The sequence below is a fragment of the Lonchura striata genome, chromosome 25 (assembly GCF_050655825.1).
Source record: "Lonchura striata isolate lonStrDom1 chromosome 25, ASM5065582v1, whole genome shotgun sequence".
Lineage (NCBI taxonomy): Eukaryota > Metazoa > Chordata > Aves > Passeriformes > Estrildidae > Lonchura > Lonchura striata.
Genome location: NC_140727.1, coordinates 3,346,051 through 3,362,990, shown reverse-complemented (window position 1 = coordinate 3,362,990; position 16,940 = coordinate 3,346,051). Strand labels below are relative to the sequence as shown.

The window sequence follows — 16,940 nt, the reverse complement described above, 5'->3', positions numbered from 1 at the left end:
GTACAGACCAGTGACCTCCCAGTGACCCCCAGTGACCTCCCAGTGACCCCCAGTGACCTCCCAGTATAAACCAGTGACCTCCCAGTACAGACCAGTGACCTCCCAGTGACCCCCAGTGACCTCCCAGTATAAACCAGTGACCTCCCAGTACAGACCAGTACAAACCAGTACAGGCCAGTGACCTCCCAGTGACCCCCAGTGACCTCCCAGTGCAGACCAGTACAGACCAGTGACCTCCCAGTATAAACCAGTGACCTCCCAGTGACCCCCAGTGACCTCCCAGTGACCTCCCAGTACAGACCAGTACAAACCAGTACAGACCAGTGACCTCCCAGTATAAACCAGTGACCCCCAGTGAGCTCCCAGTACAGACCAGTGACCCCCAGTGACCCCCAGTGACCTCCCAGTACAGACCAGTACAGGCCAGTCCCCTCCCAGTGGGGTCCCTTTGGAGGTTTTGGGGGAATTTTGGGGCCCTTTTGGGAGTTTTTTGGGAATTTTGGGTCCCTTTGGGAATTTTGGGGTCCCTTTGGGGTTTTTGGGGTCCCTTTGGTGGTTTTCGGATCCCTTTGGGGTTTTGGGGGAATTTTGGGGTCCCTTTGAGGGTTTGGGGTCCTTTTTGGGTTTTTTTGGGAATTTTGGGGTCCCTTTGGGGATTTTGGGGTCCCTTTTGGGTTTTTTTGGGAATTTTGGGGTCCCTCTGGGGGTTTTGGGGTCCCTCTGGGGGTTTTGGGGTCCCTTTGGGAATTTTGGGGTCCCTCTGGGGGTTTTGGGGTCCCTCTGGGGGTTTTGGGGTCCCTTTGGGAATTTTGGGGTCCCTTTGGGGATTTTGGGGTCCCTTTTGGTTTTTTTTGGGAATTTTGGGGTCCCTTTGGGGATTTTGGGGTCCCTTTTGGGTTTTTTTGGGAATTTTGGGGTCCCTCTGGGGATTTTGGGGTCCCTCTGGGGATTTTGGGGTCCCTCTGGGGGGTTTGGGGTCCCTTTGGGCTCCGGGAAGAACCTGGAGGACCTAAAAAAACCCAAATCCCTGGTTTTTATTTCTTTTTTTTTTTTTCTTTTTTTTTTTTTCCCCTGAAATTTTTTTTTCTCTTTTTTAGGTTTGGTTTTTTTTTTTTTGGCTTTTTTTTTTTTTTCCGCAATTCCCAAAATTTAAAAAAAAAAAAATCCCAAAACCCCGCGGGGGGGGGGGGGGGGAGGGTGGGGGAGGGGGCGTGAGGGTCCCAACCCCCCAAAAATCCCCTCCCCCCCCCAAACCCCTCTGGGGGGGCTGCGGGGGGGGAGGGGAGACCCCAAATCCCAAATTTTGGGGGGGGAAGGGCCCCAAATTTTTTTGGGGGGGGGGGAGGGTCCCAAAATTGCGGGGGGGGGGGAGGGGGAGGCGCCCACCGGGCCGAGAGCGTGGGGGGTGAATTTTGGGGGTGCGGGGGCGAATTTTGGGGGGATTTGGGGGAATTTCGGGAATTTTGGGGGAGGGGTCACATGATGGGGGGGGAGGGGCTGCCGGGGGGTGGATTTGGGGTTTTTTGGGGGGTCCCGGGGGGGTTTTTGGGGTCCCGGGGGGGTTTTGGGGTGTGGATTTTGGGGTCCCGGGGGGGGTTTTGGGGTTTTTGGGGTGTGGGGGGCGAATTTTGGGGGGCGGGGGACGGGTTTTGGGGTTTTGGGGGATTTTGGGGGGGTTTTGAGGTTTTTGGGGGGCGGGGTTGGGTTTTGGGGTGCGCTTGGGGTTTTTGGGGTGCAGGGGATGGATTTTGGGGTTTTTGGGGCACGGGGGGCGGGTTTGGGGGTTTTGGGGGGGCGGGGGGCGGGTTTTGGGGTTTTTGGGGCGCGGGGGGCGGGTTTTGGGGTGCGTTTGGGGTTTTTGGGGTGCGGGGGGCGGGTTTTGGGGTTTTTGGGGGGCGGGGGGCGGGTTTTGGGGTGCGTTTGGGGTTTTTGGGGTCAGTGGCTGTCGTTCTTGATGACGATCTCCAGCCCGTGCTGGCGCAGCTGCGCCCGCAGCAGCAGGTTCTTGTTCTTCAGCTCCTCCACCTGGGTTTTCGGGGGTCAGACACCCCAAAATATCCCCCGGTGACCCCAAAACATCCCCCTGAACCCCAAAATATCCCCCTGCACCCCAAAAAACCCCTCTGTACCCCAAAATATCCTCCCAGTGCTCCCAGTAACCACCAGTAACCCAAACCAGCTCCTTCTTGTTCTTCAGCTCCTTCATCTGGATTTTGGGGGGTCAGACACCCCAAAAGATCCTCCAGAAACCCCAAAATATCCCCCAGTGACCCCAAAATATCCTCCAATGACCCCAAACCCATCCCTTTGATCCCAATGACCCCAATCCCATTCCCATGACCCCAATTCCATTCCCAATCCCACCCCATTGATCCCATTGATCCCAATGACCCCAATCCCATTGATGCCATTGATCCCAATCCCATCCCAATCCCATCCCATTGATCCCAGTGACCCAATCCCATTTACCCCAATGATCCCAATCCCATCCCAATGACCCCAATCCCATTGATCCCATTGATCCCAATGACCCAAATACCATTGATCCCATTGATCCCATTGATCCTATTGATCACAATTCCATCCCAATGACCCCAATCCCAATGATCCCAATGATCCCATTGATCCCAATGACCCCAATCCCATTTACCCCAATGATCCCAATCCCATCCCAATGACCCCAATCTCACCCCATTGATCCCATTGATCCCAATGACCCAAATACCATTGATCCCATTGATCCCATTGATCACAATCCCATCCCAATGACCCCAATCCCAATGATCCCAATGATCCCAATGATCCCAATGATCCCAATCCCAATGATCCCAATGATCCCAATGACCCAAATCCCACCCCACTGATCCCATTGATCCCAATCCAACCCCACTGATCCCAAACCCATCCCGATTCCATCCCATTGACCCCAATCCCACCCCACTGGCCCAAATCCCATCCCATTGATCCCATTGATCCCATTGAGCTCAATGACCCCAATCCCATCCCAACGACCCCAATCCCATTCCCAATCCCATTCCCATGACCCCAATGACCCCAATCCCACCCCAATGACCCCAATCCCCTTCCCATGACCCCAATCCCATTCCCATGACCCCAATGACCCCAATCCCATTCCCATGACCCCAATCCCATTCCCATGACCCCAATCCCACCCCATGGACCCCAATCCCATTCCCATGACCCCAATCCCATTCCCATGACCCCAATGACCCCAATCCCATTCCCATGACCCCAATCCCATTCCCATGACCCCAATCCCATTCCCATGACCCCAATCCCACCCCATGGACCCCAATCCCATTGCCATGACCCCAATGACCCCAATCCCATTCCCATGGACCCCAATCCCATTCCCATGACCCCAATCCCATTCCCATGACCCCAATCCCACCCCATGGACCCCAATCCCATTCCCATGACCCCAATCCCACCCCATGGACCCCAATCCCATTGCCATGACCCCAATGACCCCAGTCCCGTTCCCAGCCCCACCTGCTGCCGCAGGACCTCGTTGTCCATCTGCAGCTGGTCCAGGCCCTGCAGCTCCTCGCTCAGCCTCAGGTTGCTCTGCCGCAGCTCCTGGATGTAGTCGCAGGCCTTGGACAGGATCCCGCCCTTGCTCTGTGGGGACACGGGTCACCACCAACCCAAACCAGACCCCAAACCCAAACCAGACCCCAAACCCAAACCCAAACCAAAATCCAAACCAGACCCCAAACCCAAACCAGACCCCAAACCCCGAACCCCAAATCCAAACCTCAAACCCCAAATCCCAAACCCAAACCCCAAACCCAAACCCCAAACCCAAATACAAACCCCAAACCCCAAACCCCAAACCCCAAATACAAACCCCAAATACAAACCCCAAATACAAACCCCAAACCCCAAACCCCAAATCCCAAACCCAAACCCCAACCCCAAACCCAAATACAAACCCCAAACCCCAAACCCCAAATACAAACCCCAAACCCCAAACCCAAATCCCAAACCCCAAATCCCAAACCCCAAACCCCAAATCCAAACCCAAACCCCAAACCCCAAATACAAACCCCAAACCCCAAACCCCAAATACAAACCCCAAACCCCAAACCCCAAATCCCAAACCCCAAATCCCAAACCCAAACCCCAACCCCAACCCCAAACCCAAATACAAACCCCAAACCCCAAACCCCAAATACAAACCCCAAACCCCAAACCCAAATCCCAAACCCCAAATCCCAAACCCCAAACCCCAAATACAAACCCCAAACCCCAAACCCCAAATACAAACCCCAAACCCCAAACCCAAATCCCAAACCCCAAATACAAACCCCAAACCCCAAATCCCAAATCCCAAACCCCAAACCCCAAACCCCAAACCCCAAACCCCAAATCCCAAACCCCAAACCCCAAACCCCAAACCCCAAACCCCAAATCCCAAATCCAAACCCCAAACCCAAACCCCAAATCCCAAAGCCCAAACCCCACACCCAGACCTGGCCGGACTTGGTGTTCTCCATGGAGCAGTCGGGGATGATCTTGGACAGCTGCACGATCCAGTTGTTGATCTTGTCCCGGCGCCGGCGCTCCACTGCTCGGGAGCGGGAACGGGATCGGGAACGGGATCGGGAACGGGAACGGGAACGGGGACGGGAATGGGATCGGGAACGGGAACGGGATCGGGATCGGGATCGGGAACGGGATCGGGAACGGGATCGGGGACGGGAACGGGATCGGGAACGGGAACGGGGACGGGAATGGGATCGGGGATGGGATCGGGAACGGGATCGGGGATGGGATCGGGGACGGGAACGGGAACGGGAACGGGGACGGGAATGGGAACGGGGACGGGAATGGGAACAGGAACAGGAATGGGAATGGGAACGGGAATGGGAGCAGGAATGGGAATGGGAATGGGAATGGGAATGGGAATGGGAATGGGAATGAGGATGGGGAATGGGAATGGGAATTGGAATTGGGAACGGGAACGGGAATGGGAATGGGAATGGGAATGGGAATGGAAATGGGATTGGGAATGGGATAGGGATCAGGAATGGGGAATGGGAATGGGAACGGGAATGGGGAATGGGAACGGGATTGGGAACGGGAATGGGATTGGGAATGGGAATGAGGATGGGGAATGGGAACGGGAATTGGAATGGGAACGGGAATGGGAATGGGAATGGGAACGGGAATGGGGAATGGGGAATGGGATTGGAATTGGGAACGGAGAATGGGAACAGGGAATGGGAATGGGGATGGAATTGGGAATTGGGAATGGGAACGGGATTGAGATTGGGAATGGGGATTCCCAGTGGCAATGAAGGATTGGGAACAGGGAATGGGGCCAGTGGGAATCGGGGTGCCCCTCTGGGATCGGGGTGCCCCTCTGGGATCGGGGTGCCCCTCTGGGATCAGGGGTGCCCCTCTGGGATCAGGGTGCCCCCTGGGATCGGGGTGCCCCCTGGGATCGGGGTGCCCCCTGGAATGGGGGTGCCCCCCCGGTACCTTCGTTGTGCTGTGCCCGGCGCTTCTCGTCCCGCGTGGCTCGGGGAGCCTCCGACTTCCTGGGGAGGGGCACAGGTGGGCACAGGTGTGCCCAGGTGTGCCCAGGTGTGTCTGGGTGTGCCCCAGGTGTGTCCCAGGTGTGCCCCAGGTGTGTCTGGGTGTGCCCCAGGTGTGCCCAGGTGTGTCTGGGTCTCTCCAGGTGTGTCTGGGTGTGCCCCAGGTGTGTCTGGGTGTGCCCCAGGTGTGTCTGGGTCTCTCCAGGTGTGTCTGGGTGTGCCCCAGGTGTGTCCCAGGTGTGCCCCAGGTGTGTCTGGGTGTGCCCCAGGTGTGCCCAGGTGTGTCTGGGTCTCTCCAGGTGTGTCTGGGTGTGCCCCAGGTGTGTCTGGGTGTGCCCCAAGTGTGTCTGGGTGTGCCCCAGGTGTGCCCAGGTGTGTCTGGGTCTCTCCAGGTGTGTCTGGGTGTGCCCCAGGTGTGCCCAGGTGTGCCCCAGATGTACCCAGGTGTGCCCCAGGTGTGTCCGGGTGTGCCCCGGGTGTGCCCCAGGTGTGTCTGGGTGTGTCCCAGGTGTCGCCCAGGTGTGTCTGGGTCTCTCCAGGTGTGTCCGGGTGTGCCCCAGGTGTGCCCCGGGTGTGCCCCAAGTGTGCCTGGGTGTGCCCCAGGTGTACCCAGGTGTGGCACAGATGTAGCTGGGTGTGTCCAGGTGTGCCCAGGTACTCACGGGGAGTAGGGGTGTGCGCGGGGGGCGATGGAGCGCTGGGCCCCCCCCGGGAGCACCTCCTGAGGTGACATCATCACGAAAAACTGCCCTGGAGCCAAAATCCACAGGTGAGACCCCAAATCCACAGGTGAGACCAAAATCCACAGGTGAGACCCCAAATGCATCCACCCAGGTGAGCCCCAACCCAGATGCCCTCAAACCCACCCGTGTGAGTTCTAAGCCCACCCAGGTGTCCCCAAGCCCACCCAGATGATCCCAAACCCACCCAGATGATCCCAAACCCATCCAGGTGAGTCCCAAGCCCACCCAGGTGAGTACCAAACCCACCCAGATGATCCCAAACCCATCCAGGTGAATCCCAAACCCATCCAGGTGAGTCCCAAGCCCACCCAGGTGTCCCCAAACCCACCCAGGTGAGTCCCAAACCCACCCAGGTGCCCCCAAGCCCACCCAGATGATCCCAAACCCATCCAGGTGAATCCCAAACCCACCCAGGTGCCCCAAGCCCACCCAGATGATCCCAAACCCACCCAGGTGAGTCCCAAACCCACCCAGATGATCCCAAACCCACCCAGGTGAGTCCCAAACCCACCCAGGTGCCTCCAAGCCCACCCAGATGATCCCAAACCCACCCAGATGATCCCAAGCCCACCCAGGTGCCCCAAACCCACCCAGGTGAGTCCCAAACCCACCCAGATGATCCCAAGCCCACCCAGGTGAGTCCCAAACCCACCCAGATGATCCCAAGCCCACCCAGGTGAGTCCCAAACCCACCCAGGTGAGTCCCAAACCCACCCAGATGATCCCAAGCCCACCCAGGTGAGTCCCAAACCCACCCAGGTGAGTCCCAAACCCACCCAGGTGAGTCCCAAACCCACCCAGATGATCCCAAACCCACCCAGGTGAGTCCCAAACCCATCCAGGTGAATCCCAAACCCACCCAGGTGCCCCAAACCCACCCAGGTGAGTACCAAACCCACCCAGGCGCCCCCAGCCCACCCAGGTGCCCCCAGCCCCGCGGGCGCCCCCAGCCCCGCGGGCGCTCACCGGTGGGCGTGGGCTGGCCGAGCAGCGCCTCGGAGCTCTGCGTGGTGACCACGGCGGTGGCGGCGGTGGCGGCGGTGGCGGCGGCGCCGTCGGCCACGCCCGCGGCGGGGAAGTAGGTGTAGTGCGCCTCGGTGGGCGCCGCCTCCGTCTCCACCGCCTCGTCACTCGTGAACGCGCCCTGGATCACCGCCTGCGCACGGACACGGCGGGGCACGGGTCAGGGACACGGCAGGGACACGGGACGGGGTCAGGGACACGGCGGGGACACGGGTCAGGGACACGGCAGGGACACGGCGGGGACACGGCACGGGTGAGGGACACGGCGGGGCACGGGTCAGGGACACAGCGGGGACACGGCAGGGACACGGCGGGGACACGGCACGGGTCAGGGACACGGCAGGGACACGGCAGGGACACGGCAGGGACACGGCAGGGACACGGGACGGGGTCAGGGACATGGCGGGGACACGGGACAGATGAGGGACATGGCAGGGACACGGCGGGGACATGGAATGGGTGAGGGACACGGCGGGGACATGGGACGGGGTCAGGGACACGGCGGGGACATGGCGGGGACACGGCAGGGACACGGCGGGGACACGGGTCAGGGACACAGCGGGGCACGGGTCAGGGACACGGCGGGGACACGGCACGGGTGAGGGACACGGCGGGGACACAGGACGGGGTCAGGGACACGGCAGGGACACGGCACGGGTGAGGGAGACGGCGGGGCACGGGTCAGGGACACGGCGGGGACACGGCGGGGACACGGGAGGGACACGGGAGGGACATGGGACAGATGAGGGACATGGGAGGGACATGGGAGGGACATGGAACAGGCGAGGGAGACGTGAGGAACATGGGACAAGGAGGGACACGGGAGGGACATGGAACAGGTGAGGGACATGTGAGGGACAGGTGGGACAGGTGAGGGACACAGGGACAGGGGAAAGACCAGTGGGACAGGTGTGGGACAGGTGAGGGATATGGGACACGGGAGGGACACGGGAGGGACACAGGAGGGACACGGAGAGACACGGGAGGGACATGGGACAGGTGGGACAAGTGAGGGACAGGTGGGGGACACAGGACAGGTGGGGGACACGGGGACAGGGAGATAGGCATGGCACAGGTGTGGCACCAGTGTGGGACAGGTGGGACACAGGTGTGAGATAGGTGAGGAACAGGTGGGACATGTAGGACACAGGTGGGACACAGGTGGGACACAGGTGTCACCACGACACACCTGGGCGACCACCAGGGTGGGGCCCAAGGGGGGTGTGGCCCTGTGACACACCTGGGGCACAGGTGACATGGGTGTGTGGCAGTGGGCGTGGCACAGGTGACATGGGGCGTGGCAGTGGGCGTGGCCAGGTGATACGGGAGTGTGGCAGTGGGCGTGGCACAGGTGACACGGGGGCATGGCAGTGGGCATGGCCAGGTGACACAGGAGTGTGGCAGTGGGCATGGCACAGGTGACACGGGGGTGTGGCAGTGGGCGTGGCCAGGTGACACGGGGGCATGGCAGTGGGCATGGCCAGGTGACACAGGAGTGTGGCAGTGGGCGTGGCCAGGTGACACGGGGGCATGGCAGTGGGCGTGGCCAGGTGACATGGGGTGTGGCAGTGGGCTTGGCACAGGTGACACGGGGGTGTGGCAGTGGGCGTGGCACAGGTGACATGGGGCATGGCAGTGGGCATGGCACAGGTGACATGGGGCATGGCAGTGGGCGTGGCACAGGTGACACGGGGCGTGGCAGTGGGCGTGGCACAGGTGACACGGGGCGTGGCAGTGGGCGTGGCCAGGTGACATGGGGTGTGACAGTGGGCGTGGCCAGGTGACACACCTGTGTCATGGACTGCGTGGCCGGGTAGCCGCTGATGGCGCTGGTGCCCTCGGTCTGCGCGTCCAGCTGCCCGTCAGCCACCTGGATCACCCGGTACATCACCTGGCACAGGTGGGACAGGTGTGACACACAGACCCCAAAATCCCAATGTCACCACCCGGATCACCCGGTACATCACCTGGCACAGGTGGGACAGGGACAGGTGTGACACACAGACCCCCCAAACCCCCATTGGCACCACCGGGATCACCTGGCACAGGTGGCACCGCACACAGGTGTGGCACCTCACACAGGTGTGGCACACAGACCCCCCCCAGACCCACCCCACGGTGTTCCCCAGGTGTCCCCAGGTGAATCCCAGGTGCCCCCAGATGTGCCCAGGTGTATCCCAGGTGTGCCCAGCTGTATCCCAAGTGCCTCCACATGTGCCCAGGTGCCCCCAGTTATATCCCAGGTGCCCCCAGGTGTGCCCAGCTGTATCCCAGCTGTATCCCAGGTGTATCCCAGGTGTATCCCAGGTGCCCCCAGGTGTGCCCAGCTGTATCCCAGCTGTATCCCAGCTGCATCCCAGGTGTATCCCAGGTGCCCCCAGGTGTGCCCAGCTGTATCCCAGGTGTACCCAGGTGTACTCCAGGTGTACCCAGGTGTACTCCAGGTGCCCTCAGCTGTAGCCCAGGTACCCTCGGGTGTATCCCAGGTGCCCTCAGGTGTGCCCAGCTGTACCCTGTGTGCCCCCAGGTGTGCCAGGTGTGCCCAGCTGTATCCCAGGTGTATCCCAGGTGCCCCCAGCTGTATCCCAGGTGTGCCCAGCTGTACCCCGGGTGCCCCCAGGTGTGCCCAGCTGTATCCCAGCTGTATCCCAGGTGTGCCCAGCTGTACCCCAGGTGCCCCCAGGTGTGCCCAGCTGTATCCCAGGTGTGCCCAGCTGTACCCCAGGTGCCCCCAGGTGTGCCCAGCTGTATCCCAGGTGTGCCCAGCTGTATCCCAGGTGTATCCCAGGTGCCCCCAGCTGTATCCCAGGTGTGCCCAGCTGTACCCCGGGTGCCCCCAGGTGTGCCCAGCTGTATCCCAGCTGTATCCCAGGTGTGCCCAGCTGTACCCCAGGTGCCCCCAGGTGTGCCCAGCTGTATCCCAGGTGTGCCCAGCTGTATCCCAGCTGTATCCCAGTTGTGCCCAGCTGTACCCCAGGTGCCCCCAGTTGTGCCCAGCTGTATCCCAGTTGTGCCCAGCTGTATCCCAGCTGTATCCCAGGTGTGCCCAGCTGTATCCCAGTTGTGCCCAGCTGTATCCCAGCTGTATCCCAGGTGTGCCCAGCTGTACCCCAGGTGCCCCCAGCTGTATCCCAGGTGCCCCCAGCTGTACCCCAGGTGCCCCCAGGTGTGCCAGGCGTGCCCGGCGCGTACCTGCGTGCCGCCGCCCTCGGTCCTGAACACATACTTGACGCCGGGGTCGGGGAAGGTGGCGGCCGACTGGATGCTGGCGATGGCCACGCTGGTGGGGTCCTCGCCCGTGGCCACCGAGCCTGGGGCGCCCCAATTAGGAGAACCCCCAATTAGGGGGGCCCCCAATTAGGAGAACCCCAAATGATGGAAATCCCAAATTGGGAGAACCCCAAATTAGGGGGGCCCCCAATTAGGAGAACCCCAAATGATGGAAATCCCAAATTAGGAGAACCCCAAATTAGAGGGCCCCAAATTAGGAGAACCCCAAATGATGGAAAGCCCAAATTAGGAGAACACCAAATTAGGGGTGCCCCAAATTAGGAGAACCCCAAGTTAGGAGAACCCCCAATTAGGGGGGGCCCAAATTATGGAAATCCCAAATTAGGAGAACCCCAAATCAGGAGAACCCCAAATTAGGAGAACCCCAAATTAGGAGAACCCCAAATCAGGAGAACCCCAAATTAGGAGAACCCCAAATTAGGGGGACCATCCAAATTATGGAAATCCCAAATTAGGAGAACCCCGAATTAGAGATTCCCCAAATTAGGAGAACCCCAAATTATTGAAATCCCAAATTAGGAGAACCCCAAATTAGGGGGGCCCCCAATTAGGAGAACCCCAAATTATGGAAATCCCAAATTAGGAAAACCCCAAATTAGGGCTGCCCCAAATTAGGAGAACCCCAAATTAGGGGGAGCACCCAAATGACAGAAATCCCAAATTAGGAGAACCCCAAGCAAGGAACCCCAAATTAGGAGAACCCCAAATTAGGGGTGCCCCAAATTAGGAGAAACCCAATTACGGGCACCACAAATTAGGGGAACCCCAAATTAGGGGAGCACCCAAATTAGGGGGGGAATTACGGGGCACCCAAAATTGGGGAACCCCAAATTAGGGAGCACCAAAAATTAGGGGAGAACCCAAATTATGGGAACCCCAAATTGGGGAAGGGGAACCCCAAACTTGGAAGGGACACGGGATGGGGGGCACCCCAAATTGGGGAGGGGGGCACCCCAATCCCCCCCCACCCCAAAATGTCCCCAAATCCCCCCCAAAAAACCCCAAATCCCCCCCAAAAAACCCCAAATCCCCCCCAAAAAAAACCCAATTTTGGGGTCCCCCCTCACCTTCCTGGATCTGCACCGTCCCCTCCTCGGTCTCGGCTGCTTTTTGCTGCCTGGGGGGGGAAACAAAACACTGAGGGGGGGTCCCTGAGCCCCCCAAAACCCCCGAACCCCAAATTTGGGGCTCCCCCAAATGCCCCCGCCCCCCCATGTGTCCCACCTGTGGGGGGGTTTTGGGGGTTTTGGGGCCATTCTGGGGTCCCAGAGCAGATCTGGGGGGGATCTTGGGGCAGTTTTGGGCATCCCAGGTGAGTTTTGGGGGTCCCAGGTGAGATTTTTGGGGTCCCAGGTAAGATTTTTGGGGTCTCAGGTGAGTTTTGGTGTCCCAGGTGAGATTTTGGGGGTCCCAGGTAAGATTTTTGGGGTCTCAGGTGAGTTTTGGGGGTCCCAGGTGACTTTTTGGGGTGCCAGGTGAGTTTTTGGGTTCCCAGGTGAATTTTGGGGGTCCCAGGTGAGTTTGGGGGCCCCAGGTGAGTTTTGGGGTGTCACTCACCCCTTCATGGCTCGGCTCCCTCGGGCATCAGCGGGGCGGGAGCGGAGCAGCCACGCGGCCTTCAGAGCCCTGGGGGACACGGGGACAGCGTGGGGACAGGGACATGAGAACATGGGGACAGCGTGGGGACAGCGTGGGGACAGCGTGGGGACAGGGACATGAGAACATGGGGACAGCGTGGGGACAGGGACATGAGAACATGGGGACATCACGGGGACATCATGGGGACAGGGACATGAGAACATGGGGACAGCGTGGGGACAGGGACATGAGAACATGGGGACAGCGTGGGGACAGCATGGGGACAGGGACATGAGAACATGGGGACATCACGGGGACATCATGGGGACAGGGACATGAGAACATGGGGACAGCGTGGGGACATCATGGGGACAGGGACATGAGAACATGGGGACAGCGTGGGGACAGCGTGGGGACAGTGTGGGGACATCGTGGGGACAGGGACATGAGAACATGGGGACATCATGGGGACATGGGGACAGCATGGGGACACGCGGACATCATGGGGACATCATGGGGACAGCATGGGGACAGCGTGAGGACAGCGTGGGGACAGGGACATGAGAACATGGGGACAGCGTGGGGACATGGGGACAGCATGGGGACATGCGGACATCATGGGGACAGCATGGGGACACCATGGGGACACAGGGACATCATGGGGACAGGGACATGAGAACATGGGGACACAGGGACAGAGAGACATGGGGACACAGGGACAGCATGGGGACACGGGGACAGCAGGGTCAGGGACATGGGGACAAGGGGACAAGGGGACATCACAGGGAGACAGGGACAAGGGGACACAGGGACATGAGAACACAGGGTCAGGGACATGGGACAGGACAGACATGGGGACAGCAGGGACAGCAGGGTCAGGGACAGGACAGGGACATGGGGACACCAGGACATGGGGACACCGGGGTCAGGGACAGGACAGGGACAAGGGCGGGGACAGGACGGGGTCACACAGGTGGGGACAGGGACATGGGGACAGAGACAGGACAGGGACAGAGGACATGGGGACGGGGACAGGGACACAGGGACAGGGACACACAGGGTCAGGGACAGGACAGGGACATGGGGTCACAGGAGGTGAGGGATGGGGACAGGAACTGGGACATGGAGACAGGACTGGGATGGGGACACCAGGATGGGGACACCGGGATGGGGACACTGGGAGGGGACACCAGCCATCCTGACCAGACACTGGCCACCACCATGGGACATGGGCCACCACAGCAGGACAGTGGCCACTGTGACCACTCGCTGGTCACCACCATGGGACACTGGCACTGATGGGACAGTGGCCACCAGGATGGGACAGTGGCCACTGTCACCTGCAACCATGATGGGACAGTGGCCACCACCATGGGACAGTGGCCACTGTGACCTGACACCAGTGGGACGGTGGCCACCACCATGGGACAGTGGCCACCGTGATTGGACAGTGACCACCGTGATTGGACAGTGGCCACCACCATGGGACAGTGGCCACTGTCACCTGCCACCACTGCTGGCCACCACAGCTGACCACTGGCCACCGCCTGTGACCACCGCCACACCTCCAGGTGTCCCCTGTCCCCAAAGCCACCAGCTCCCCCAGGGTGACACTTTGGGGTCACCCCAAGGTGGCCACAACCCTCAGTGTCCCCAGTGTCACCTGTCCCTTGTCACCTCCCCCAGGATGGGGGAAATGGGGGAGCACTGGGGGGGGGGGTGACAAGTTGGGGGTCACTCGCGGGGGGGTGACAGATGGGGGACATTGATGAGGGGGTGACAGTGACACAGCCAGGGGGACAAGAAGAGGGGGGTGACACTATGGGGGGTGACAGTGACAGTGACACAGCCAGGGGAGGGGGACACAAAACCAGAGGGGGGTGACAGTGACAGAGCTGGGGGATGACAGAGTGGGGACACACAAAGGGGGTGACACCAAGGTGGGGGTGACACCAAGGGGGGGGGTGACACCAAGGGGGGGTGACACCAAGGGGGGGGGGGTGACACTTGGGGGAGGTGACACCACGGTGGGGGTGACACCCCAAGGTGGGGGTGACACCAAAGGAGGGGTGACAGCACGGTGGGGGTGACACCAAGGGGGGGGGACACCAATAGGGGGGGTGACACCAAGGGGGGGGTGACACCAAGGGGGGGGTGACACCACGGTGGGGGTGACACCCCAAGGTGGGGGTGACACCAAAGGAGGGGTGACACCACGGTGGGGGTGACACCAAGGGGGGGGGACACCAATAGGGGGGGTGACACCAAGGGGGGGGTGACACCAAGGGGGGGGTGACACCACGGTGGGGGTGACACCAAGGGGGGGGGACACCAATAGGGGGGGTGACACCAAGGGGGGGGTGACACCAAGGGGGGGGTGACACCACGGTGGGGGTGACACCAAGGGGGGGTGACACCAATGGGGCGGTGGGGGGTGACACGGGGGGAGGGGTGGCACACGGAAGGGGGGGAGGTGACAAAGTGAGGGGTGACAGCGACATTACGGGGACACACACACGGGGGGAGGGGGGACAGAGGGGGGGAGGCGACACTAAAGGGGTGACAAAATTGGGGGGGGGGTCCATAACGGGGGGGGCGCCACCGCCACGGCGGGGCGGGGACACCAAACGGCGACAAAGCGGCGGTGACAGCGACACGGGGGGAGGGGACAGCACCGGGGGGCGGCGGCGCCTGAGGGGGGGCGCACCCCCGCCGCCCCCTCCCCTCCCCCACCACCCCCGCCGCCCCTCCCCGCGGGCCCCGCGGGCGCGGCCGCCGCCCCCGCCGCTGCCGGGGCCGTGCCGGGGTGGCGGGGCCGCCGTTCCCGGCGGGGTTGGCCGCAGCGGAGCCCCCCGGGGAACCCCCCCGGTACCTCTCGGCCTCGGGCCCTGCGCGCCTTCGGCCCCTTGTCTCGCCATGGGCCCCGCACATGCGCACGGCGCCGCCGCGCCGCCATCTTGGGCGCGGGCGGAAGTTTCCCCCCTCCTCCGCGCCGGAGCGCCGGCCCGGCTTCGCGCCGCCATCTTGGGGCCGGGCAACGGCCGCCCTCAGGGCCGGGCGCCATCTTAGCGCGCGGGGCCGCGCGCGCGGCGCCATCTTAGACGGCGAAGGCGCTTCCGCCGCTTCCCGCCGCCATCTTGGATGAGGGCGGCGCCATGTTGGAGGAGGGCGGCGCTCGGTGAGGGGAGCGGCGGGGACGTGGCGACAAAGCCGGGCACTCCCGTGGGTGGGACACCCCCGCCCGACCCGCCGGTACCGGAGAGGTTGGGGGGGATGAGCCCGGAGAGGGCGGGGCGCCGCCGTGGTGAGGCCGCTGCGGGCGCCGCCATGTTGAGGCGAAGATGGCGGCGGTGTAAACAAAGGCCGGGGTTTGTGGCGGGGCTCGTGGGCCGCCGGTGTCGCCGTGTCCCCGTGGGCCGGTGCCCCGTGTCCCCGTGTGCCCACGGCCACGCGTCCCCGTGTCCCCATGGCTCCCTGTCCCCGTGTCCCCGTGGCCTCGGTGTCCCCAGATGACCTCAGGCCCCGGTGTCCCCAAATGTCCCCACATGTCCCTGTCCTAGAGTCTCTAAATGACCTCATGTCCCCATGTCCCCAAATGTTCCCATGTCCCCCTTTCCCAATGTCCCAAAATCCCAAATATCTCAAATATCCCAAATATCCCCAATGTCCCCAATGTCCCCATTTCCCAATATCCCAAATAACCCAAATGTCCCCAATGTCCCCATGTCCCCCTTTCCCAAAGTCTCAAAATCCCAAATATCTCAAATATCCCAAATATCCCCAATGTCTCCAATGTCCCCAGTGTCCCCATGTCCCAAAATCCCAAATATCCCAAATATCCCAAATGTCCCTAATGTCCCCATGTCCCCCTTTCCCAATGTCCCAAAATCCCAAATATCCCAAATATCTCAAATATCTTAAATATCCCAAAAATGTCCCAAATGTCCCCAAATGTCCCCAAATATCCAAATTTCCCTTCAAAAAGGCCATTTTTTGGTGTTTGATCTTTGCCATTTTCCCTCCAGGTGCCAGAAAAATCCAATTTTTGGCCTCGTTAAAGGTCAGTTGTTAACTAGATGGCGTTTACATTGTTAAATGTAATTATTTTAAATTATATTTGTGTTATTTCTACGTAGCTATCTAACTATACATGTCCACATTTGAATTTATTATGTGGTTGTATTGTATGATATTTGAACTGTATATTTGCATATATTTGCATATAATAATATTGCATGTAATTAATATCTTAATTAAAAATTATAAAAAAATTTTGTCGTTTTGTGTTGGATTTGGCAACCCAACTCTGAAAAAAACCCCAAAATTTATAAAAAAGTGTAGGATGTAATCAGTACATAAATGATAAAAAATAATTAAATATTTGTATTGTTTAATGAATAATAAAAATTTATATTATTATATGGTGCTACTATGAGTGATAATTACATTATTTTAATAATATGAACTTATACTATGGAATATAAAAACCCGAAATAAATCACTAAAATATGAAACAATATTTTTAAAAAATTCAAAAAACAAAATTAAAAAAGGGAAAGAAAATTTAAAAATAAAATTAACATGAAGAATGAAAAGTAAAATAAAAAAATTTCAACAATAAAACAAAATCGAAAAGGAAAGACAATTTCAAAATAAAAGATAATGAAGAGTAAAAAGTGAAATAAAAAATAAAGATAAAAATAAAGATAAAAATAAATATAAAAATAAAAATAAATATAAA

General features: G+C 59.4%; 1 protein-coding gene across 1 annotated transcript; it reads right to left on the bottom strand.

The window, feature by feature from the left end:
* Positions 1 to 1,031: 1,031 nt before the first annotated feature.
* On the bottom strand, positions 1,032 to 15,132 carry USF1 (upstream transcription factor 1). The gene is made up of 11 exons (XM_085560664.1): positions 15,072 to 15,132; positions 12,179 to 12,247; positions 11,689 to 11,738; positions 10,523 to 10,641; positions 9,120 to 9,221; positions 7,274 to 7,463; positions 6,227 to 6,314; positions 5,509 to 5,567; positions 4,497 to 4,591; positions 3,514 to 3,642; positions 1,032 to 2,025 (listed from the first exon to the last, which is right to left on the bottom strand). Exons 1-11 carry the CDS (start codon positions 15,128 to 15,130, stop codon positions 1,936 to 1,938), a joined length of 1,050 nt encoding a protein of 349 aa, XP_085416790.1. The 5' UTR covers positions 15,131 to 15,132; the 3' UTR covers positions 1,032 to 1,935.
* Between the last annotated feature and the right edge of the window lie 1,808 nt (positions 15,133 to 16,940).